We start from the raw sequence: 9,728 nt of genomic DNA, 5'->3' as shown, positions 1-9,728 counted from the left end.
TTTCCATGTATTGATAGTCTTCAGTTAGATGCGTTGTGTACGCCAGGACAAATTATCTCTCATTTCCTTATGAAACTCTATCTCCATGAACAGACGTCACCCATAAATCAGCTTGTTGTGTGCGAATTGATTACCTTCGTTAGGTAACTTACAAATGTCCCTCAAATCCGCGGTCGAAACTGCGAGAGCTGGATTCGAACACGCAAACTCATCGGTCAAAATTAGTCGCAGCGAACCAGCACCTTAACCATCAGGGTTGTGGAACGAGGCCCCGTTTTCACTTATAAGGTGGCGGCCAGTTTTATGGGTGGAGAAATTAGGATAGCCCGATGTAAAACACCAACCTCTGGCAAGTGAGTGACAAGCTTGCACACGTCATACTGGTAGAGGCGGAGCGGTTTCCATCGAACAACATGTAAAACCAGAGAATTAAGAGACAACTTCGTGCCTTAGCACCCTGGAGAAAAATGGAAGCAAAAAAATGTTTAAAATTCCCTATTCGGGAAGGGGATTGGAATCCTGTAACTGAAGGCTGTCAACTACGCTGCATGATTTCCAGTTGCTTCCTGTAAACTTAAGACTGCCTAGAAGTGAACCGTTAAAGTTTAACGACTATTCAATCAAGCAACCAAGAGAACAATTTAACACGAGATGTGTAAACGCTGGGTTCTATCAGTTTATTAATCATCGATAAAATACAGTTTTGGAACATATACTAGAATATACTGACCCGTTTAACACGCGATTACCTTATAATCGACGAGAAATATTCTGTTCAGTTTATTCACCAAAGAGCTGTATCTGACTATAAGACTATAATGAGGACTTTATTTTGTATTTAAATTGTATTTAACAATAATCTTGTTCTGCTCTCGGCAGTGAGCCCACAGCCTTTTCCCAAGGCTGTGATCTGGAATTCAACATGCCCCCAACTGCCCCAGTAACAGTTCTATCGGACAAATATACAAATTTAATGACACTTAGATTATTTTTAAATTTTTCACGGTCCTTCATGTACAACACGAATTAACATTTGTACAATTAACACACCATACTTCCACCGGGACTGTTCCTCGATTTTGACTGCTTTTCGCCTGTGATATTATGACGAAATCAGATGAAATAATCATATTAAATATTACATACTTATATTCTATGATAATATCGCCGTCCTGCGGGATTTTCTAATCCATTCAGTAGAGGGTACTATGTGTTGTTAGCTATAAACAGCCAAAGACTGGCAATGTCATTAACACAAACAAATAATTTCTATGTTAATTATAGTGTCATCTGGAACACAAACTGAAGAGACTGAAACCTTGAGTTTTAGTGTATAGATGTTGGTGCCTTTGTACAAGCATTGCTTAACCTAAAGAGAACTTAGCAGCCGTGTTAGCCTACACCTAATACACAGCTTCAAGTGCAAAGTCAAGTCGCCGCTTTACGGCACGGCACGGCTGCCAGACTATCTTTAAACATGACCGTATTCATGTTTAGACAACACTACAGGCAGAATGGTATTTTTTGCCAATATTTGACACCCAAATCTAAGCAGCAACATAAATCATATAAATAATCTAACCATGTTGAACTGATTTTCTATATTCCATATACCATCCGTGTTAAGACTGGGAGATTAAACCCATGGTGCTGCAAAGTGTTGACGTCAAGTCGCAAAGGGACCTCACTCTGTTGTCGTAAAGTCGTATCCCGAAACCTGCTTATTGCCTTAAAAGTAATGGTTACCTTATAGGCTAGTGGAACATTGTCCTGTACGCCCTCAGGTTGGTTTCATAAACGTTAGCAGTATCAGTTGCACTGATCATTATGTATGGTTATGTGCACGTAACGCTACCAGCGCTTTGTCAAATCGCTCTCAAAATCAGCTTGATAGTTCTGTGTATTGATGATAACTCCCATGACCGTTACCTTATGTGGAGTTTTTTTCCAGAGAAAACTTTTACTTTTTACTCCTAGCTGTAACTATCTACCTGTTATACCGATATGTCATATCTCTTGTTCCAGATAAGCCAATGTTTTACCCCAGAAGTAAATCAGTACTGTGGTAAAAGTTATAAGCTCTGAAAAGAAAAAGTCAAATGTATAAGATTGTGAGTAAGAAGCGAACATTAATAACCTCTGATAGAGACCTTATACTCGTGGTACATGTGCCATCGGTGCATTTCGCGCCGCTCCACTGTAGCCGCATAACAACATTTATTAAATTCATTCGCCCTGCTAGCCAAGCATTTCTGGAACGTGTACATAAGCTCCTTCCCGTATCTTGAAGCATAATATCTGCCATACAAGTTTGTTTTCCGGTAATTCCCCCTGCTTCTGTTCCTTGATTGTAGGGCTGACTTGTACAACTGCGCATGGCAGTGGAAGCCCTTATCTCCCGCTAATCTTCCCAACATGCAACAAGACCAGTGAGATCGAGGGACTTCTGAAAAAGACAAAAAATAATTGATCGATTCACTGGAATCCATCCACGTTTTTTAATTGTAGGTTAATCCTTATATTGTTTTGCATTCCTTAAGAAATATTTCGAATGGAGCTATTCTCGCAGAAGCCACTTTTTAACATGAGAATTAATGCCTGTAACGCGTCAAATGCGAGGGTGTTATTTCTCTATTGAATTCAACGATTTTTTATCATTATTAGAGAGCTGCTCATTCCTTTTTTTTACCCCGGCGCCTAGTTTCCAGTTAGGCGGGGTATAGCTAGGTTTGTGCTGTTTTTATGAGCATCATGGCCAGATTCTGCACACATTTTTTTATGGTATGAACTTTCAAGCCCTTAAACCTATACGGGTAGAATTGTTATGATTTACAGGTCATAAAATCCGGCATTAAAAAGCAGATCAAATCAACAGCTTGTCTAAACCATCAGCAGCCTGACCAGTCCAGCAACTTGACTAAGCCGTTGAATCTGGCCAGTCCAGCTTCACAACCGGGCTAAAAGCCTGACAAAATCTGCTGTACGACCGGACAAGTGCCCAGTTTCACAATGATGTCGTAAATGTACGATAATACCACACAAGATATCGTACGACACATGTACGATAAAAAAATGTCGTACACCTCTTTGTGAAACTGGTCCCTGCAGCATGGCTGGTCCAACAGCCTGACTAGTTCATTTGCGTCAGCAGCCTGACTAGTCCAACTATGACCCGTCTAGCTGAACGGCTGGTCCCAGCCTGGTCAGAATGACGCCTATGGCCGGCCCAGGAGCATTACCGGTCCAACAGCCTCACCAGAAGGACCCCTATGGTCGACCAAGGAGCATTACCTGTTCAGCAGACTGGCCAGAATGGCCCGTATGGTCAACCCAAGTGTACTGTGTGTCCAGCAGAACGGCTGATCCAGTGACCTTGGGAGAATACCACGTAAGGCCGGCCCAGTAGCATTACCGGACTAACTAGAAACATTACATGCTCCACGGAGTGGCTTGGTGATTACATATACAAACCGTTTAGCGGAAACTTTCTGTCATAACAAACCAACCTTTGAAGTAGTCCAGAATATCTCCTGGATTGTCCGTGTTATCCGGCCCCTGGCCACTGCCAACGCTTTCTGTCAAGTCTTCGTCATCCGTGTCAGCCTTGTTTAACATAAACGAAGCAGCCTGCCTCCCATATGTTATCCCTCTCCTTCCCATATGCATTAAATAATCTGTGAAAAAATAAACAGTTAAAAAATGAGACATATAGTTCGTAATCCTGCTCTTTTCATCACTTACATTCACCAATCAACTTGGTCGTTGATGGAGACAGAAACGTGTGTCTTTTTTTAACAATGTACGCCGTGTTATATTGTCTGAGACGGTTATCACATTGCATAGACTGAGGACGTTACCTGTTACACAGATCAAGGATGTTACCTATTACACAGACCGAGACGGTTATTCTATTACATGGATCGGGACAGTTATCCTATTACATAAATCAAAGGAGCTACCCAATGACATAGACGGAGGCGGTTACACAGGCCAAGGCGGTTACCGTAACCTATTATATACATCGTAGACTGGGGCGGCTACTCTGTTGCAAAGGCCGAGGAGGCTACCCCATTGTATAGACCGTGGTAGTCACAGTACTATACATGATTGGAGGCAGTGTTACAAAGACTCACTTGATTTGCCCTGGACAAAGGCGGAGGTATGTGTTACAGTGCCACATACGGGTGGATTCAAGCTACTCTGTAACACAGAAGGCTATCCTCTTACCTATATTAAGATTACCCCATCATACTGACGTTACCATATTACATAGATTGAGGAGAGCCTTTAACATACATTGAGGAAGCATTGTTGCATACAAATCGACCGATGTTACCATGTTACACAGATTGAGGATAACCTTTAACATAAGACTGAGGAAGCATTGTTGCACCCAGACCAATGTTACCATGTAACATAGACTGAGGTTAACCTTCAACATAGATAGAGGAAGCATTGTTGCATACAGACCGATGTTACCGTGTTACATAGATTGAGGATGAACTTTAACATAGACTCAGGAAGCATTGCTGCACAAAGACTGATTTTTTCCCTGTTGAATATATAGACTGGGGATAACCTTTAACATAGACAGAGGAAGCATTGTTGCACACAGACTGATGTTACCATATTACACAAATTGGGGATAACCGTTAACATGGACCGATGAAGCACTGCTGCGCACAGATCGATGTTACCCTGTATAATACTTAGATTGGAGATGACTTTTAACACAGGCTGAGGAAGCACTGTTGCACACGAACTAACGTCACCCTGTTACACAGTTTGGGGATAACCTATCACATGGACTGAGGAACACTGTTGCAAACAGACTGGTACACATATATGCGTCGCAGCAGACTTTCGTATATACTTCGTCAATTAAAATGGATGGTTAAGAGTCGCAGGAAATTTCAAGCCCACCCAGGCAACCCTGTTGAAGGGTCTGATTTTGCCTTTGCACAAAGTAAGGCAACCCTGTTTAATACACTGAGCATGCCTTTACATAAAGTGAGACAACTTTGATATTATGGGCTTCCCTTAGAGAAAAGTGATGCAACCATTTTAATCAGGCTGGGCTTGCCTTTACATAAATCGAGGCAGCCCCGTTGCATAAACTGACCTTTCCGTTACCTAAAATGAAGTTAGCCTGTTACATCGACTCAGCTTGCTTTAACATAGTGGGGCTACCTTGTTACATCGCCACAGAAACTGCTATATACGTGTAGAACAGCTGCAAACTTCCACATGATAAATGGTTATACTGGCAAGATGCTGCGGCCGTTCTCTCGCATGTATATATGGGTCAGAGCCAACGTCAACACGGCGTAAATAAACAATGAATTGCTATCTAGATTTCTTCCAATGGTTCAAATCTATTGGATCGATCATCAATTGATCAGTAATGCGACTGATGGTGTGTCTTAATCGTGCGGCTTGACAAATTACTCAACACTTTGTCATTTCTACAACAAACTTGAGGTGGTAAACGGTTTTGCGAATGTCTTCTGTAAATTTACAAGGCATCGCTCTCATACTGACCTTCATTCATTCACAACGTAGTGTTTCTCTTCCAACGAGAATGTCAGCGTGACCCATAATTTAGTTGTAAACAATGAACGTGTGGCATGTGTTTATTTTGTAGCGGAATTGAAGGCAAAACGTGACGGCGCTAAGTAAAGAAGTTGGTTTCTGCCTGTAACTTGAGATCCTTCCATGTTCACCATTTAACTACGTTCTCCCAACGATATGCCTGCAATACTGCCAAAATGGCGTTAGTTAGGCATATACATTAATTTAGTCATTCATTTATGTTCACGTTATTTTTGACTTTCTTGTAGCAACGAGGCTTATCTTTCAGAAAAGCATTACATTAATGTTTAATCTCTATCAGAAAATAGGCAATAACGCCTTCCCTTAAAACTCATGATCTGACCATTTATCGTTGACACATTGAAATGACACTTCACTTAATAAAACATCTGAAAAATCACGAAGAATTAATAAAACCATGAAACTCACCTAAACCACCCGTAAGACAAGGCGCTTAGACGGGCCGTGATGAGTGAAGTCAGCTTCATGTATGTTAGATTCATGAAGTGTGTGCATTACTTGATAATACTAGTCGAAAATAAGTATGGATGGCTGTAGTCGTTACCATAAGAAGTTTCTAGTATATTAGGGGACCATCTTTCAAACATCAAGTGTTATTTTTATTTCTATTTCCCCCCATAAAACGATTTATCTACTGTCGTATGACATATCACACATGCGTTTCTTAAGTCGTAAAGCATTACTTCATTCCTGATAACTTAGTCTGTAATTCTGTATAGTTAAGCAGCCTTCATACAGCTTGCGCATTACATGATCAAGTTCTTACGAAACTTGCCTGTGGTGTTAACACAAGTTCGGCATTCGAGCTGAGGTGTGTTGCCATCACGTTCCCGAAGTCGCGCGTATGATTTCACTGTCTCGCGCGTTCCACGATGTGTTTACATTGCCGACTGTCAATCATTCTGTCTGACAGATGTCAGCACACAGGTGTTTCACCAGCCCTAATCAGTTTCAGCAAAAGTCGTCGATAGCCTTCAACGAAACCAGATCTTTTTGCGGTTAGCGCATATCCACATGCCACTCAGCTTCGAGGGCCAATTTCCAGAGGAATTATGAGCTTTCGTGTTTATCTTTTGTTTAACATGTCGGCTTTGGTTACCTAGTGGTTAGATCCGGGAACTGTGGTTAAGTCTCTTATTTTCTGGTTTTTAAACATAACACTTTTTTAAGTACGTGACTTGCCTCACAAACCTTGTGTGCCCATGACCGCTATAACAATAAAGGTCTGTTTATTTATTAATTTATTTGATTGGTGTTTTACGCCGTACTCAAGAATATTTCACTTTTGCGACGACAGTCAGCACTTTGGTGGGAGGAAACCGAGCAGAGCCCGGGGGAAACCCATGACCATCTGCAGGTTGCTCTGCAGACTTTTCCACGTACGGGACGGAGAGGAAGCCAGCACGAGCTGGGTTTGAACTCAGATCGACCGCATGGGTGAGAGGCTCTAGGTCAATGCCCCGCGAAAGCGCGTTACCCTCCTCCGCCACGAAGACCCCTTACAGCCCTGTTTGCTTAATGTGAACAGTGACGTTTGGATCAGTGATGTCAACATCCAACAGGGATTAGATCATTATGAATGCGTGAAAACATTCCTTAAAGCATTCCTTAAAAGACTCTTGGTTTGAGTTACGTAAAACGAAAGTGCTCAAGAAAACGTCCTTATGAATGGTGCTAATTTCACCGCTTAATGTAAGTGAACATTTCTGACATGGCGGGAAAAACGCCACCCAAACTTTTCATTGCTTCTGCTGCTTGAAATTGTCTGCAAAAATTAACAAACGTTCCTCTGTTATACAATCTACGAGATATATTCAGATGAATGGCTCAAAGTATCGACGAATGTAGATAAATAATGGCTCCAAGATCACGTCTTAAGCGAGATTTATAGGCTCAAGGCGAGGTAATGGGGTGTATATGTCACCTCGACGGTAGCCAGCTGACAGGGGCTATTTTGAGAATTCTCCAATTAGGGTTTTCCAATTGTAGACGAAGCCGACATACGACTGTTCGCAGCCAGGAGAGATTCATTGTTTGAATGTCAAATGTTAGAATCAAGCTTCCTCTCAGTTTACGGTCACATTTTCCCAGCCGCTGTCTGACAGATTTGACAAACAGAAGAGTCCTCTTGAAGCGAAATGAGAGAGTTTTCTCAAGAACTGTCACAGCAGCTCTCCTCCCTTAAAATACGTCTTATGTCAGTGTGGAAACTTAACAAGTTAGACACAAGCCGAGGGGTTATGCTAACAACTTGCTGTAACTATTTTCGAAAGAAGCGACATGACAGGAGAAGATTGGGGTCAAGCTTACTTTCCGTCTAAACGTCTGACAACCTAGTGCGACTTGCAAGGAACAAACATTTTACTTTTTTAGTCTTTTCATCTGTCAACGGAGAGAGTAATCTGTTAACGACCACCTTACATATGTGTTTACCCTGTAATGGATTGACAAGCGATATCAGATTTATCTTGTCTTAAATACCTTACATGCCTTAAATAAATGTTTAAGACTGCGATGAGAAGAAACTTTCCGAAGAGCCTTTTTCAGTCGAAGAAATTGCGTACTAAGTTACGCCTGCTTGGGAATCCAGAGATATTTTATGTACAGAGAAAATATGCTGGAGAAGTATGCTCGGCGTGAGCGGGTTATCAGCTAATCTTTACCAACTACAGCATGCCTGAAGATCAAGTAACTTAAGCGTAGAAACTCTGTCCCTGTGGAGAGAAGCCCACTGTCTGCCTACCTGTGAATCTGTCCCTTCTGTGGCGACTGGCCGGTCGCGAGCCCAGGACTGCAGCGATGTCCGTCAGACAGATCACCACACAAACAAACAACACCGATTTCATCTTTACTCTGTACCACAGCTTCGATGTAAGCAAACCAGGGCCTCGGTAGGAATATAAAAATTAACCCAATTTTTCCCGAGCAATCTCAAAAATGCCGAATTTCAGAAAGATTTATGAGAGGGAAAACCAAGTGTGGTCCAGATCGCCTGGCCGAGCTGGAAAGCGAGAATGCGAGGTTTTGCGAGGCGAACTCCACCTGGATGGGCTTAACCTGTTGTGTAGCAGCCTTAGGCCTGCGTAATCTATGTCATAATCACGCCATTTCTCAAGTGCATCACACGTAGACGACTAAGAGGAATTCTTGTGTCAGGGACATACCCTTTATCTAAAATATCGCTGGCGGATATTAGAGCCGGCAGGGCTTCATATATATAGTCGTCATATGGAGATGTTTGGCTTTTGTTCAGGGCGGACAACTCTGCCAAAGGTCTGTATTTTGTTATTGCAATTTCTTCAGCCTGCCTCGGGCCGGGAAATCAGCTGACGGGCCGGACGCAATCCGTGTAAGCCACCAACCAATCAGATTCCGGTTGTATGGGGAAAAGTTTGCCCATGTGGTCGAGTAACAAGTGCAAGGGCTGATTCCGTGCGTGCAGCCAGTATATGTTTACAGGAACAGACCTTGAGCTTGTCTTCTTGCCCTCGGCTCTTTTACTGCAAGAAGCAACAGAAGGAAGGTAGAGGCTAGGAATATGTGCAGTCGGAGAGTTGAATGGACTGAGTTGGGAGTGTTGCCTTGTTGTCATGTGCCTTGATGAACGAGCCTTACCTTGGCCGTCATATTCGCGCGGCATTAGTTTTCTCTCCTGACACGTCTGGAATCTCTCACTCCCTCCTGTTCGCATTCAACTTGGCGACCAGCTTGGGTAGTGCACGTTTTCTGATACAACCGCTAGTCGTTCGTCAAGCTTAGATAACTATTTACTGCTGTAACCGTTATAACAGTGAATCTGTCATTCTATTTACCCTAGTCATTGCCTGGACAAAGGACTTGCAGGGTTTTCTTTCTGTACATGAGGTGTCGATTTTGGCCAGCTTGAATTCGTTTCTCATTCTTACAGCCGATTTTTGAGCCGACTTGAGTACGTTTCTCATTGTTATTGACAATTTATTTGGTCAGCTTGAATCCGCTTCTCCTGGAACCACTTTTACTCTCGATTCCCAGACTTTATCACAGAAGTTCTTTGCAATATAGATAATATACATGAGGCTCTCATGATGAGACGTATTAAACATTTCACATTAAACATTAAACGTTCACGAATTCAT

The 9,728-nt window shown here is 42.3% G+C and overlaps 1 protein-coding gene across 1 annotated transcript; it reads right to left on the bottom strand.

Annotated features, from left to right (window-relative positions):
• Window positions 1-659: 659 nt before the first annotated feature.
• LOC135481988 (uncharacterized) lies at window positions 660-8,803 on the bottom strand. Its single transcript, XM_064761793.1, has 3 exons — window positions 8,357-8,803; window positions 3,507-3,674; window positions 660-2,446 (listed from the first exon to the last, which is right to left on the bottom strand). Exons 1-3 carry the CDS (start codon window positions 8,457-8,459, stop codon window positions 2,130-2,132), a joined length of 588 nt encoding a protein of 195 aa, XP_064617863.1. The 5' UTR covers window positions 8,460-8,803; the 3' UTR covers window positions 660-2,129.
• Between the last annotated feature and the right edge of the window lie 925 nt (window positions 8,804-9,728).

Source organism: Liolophura sinensis, chromosome 1, assembly GCF_032854445.1.
Source record: "Liolophura sinensis isolate JHLJ2023 chromosome 1, CUHK_Ljap_v2, whole genome shotgun sequence".
Classification (NCBI taxonomy): Eukaryota; Metazoa; Mollusca; class Polyplacophora; order Chitonida; family Chitonidae; genus Liolophura; species Liolophura sinensis.
This window is presented reverse-complemented; position numbering and strand designations above follow the sequence as displayed.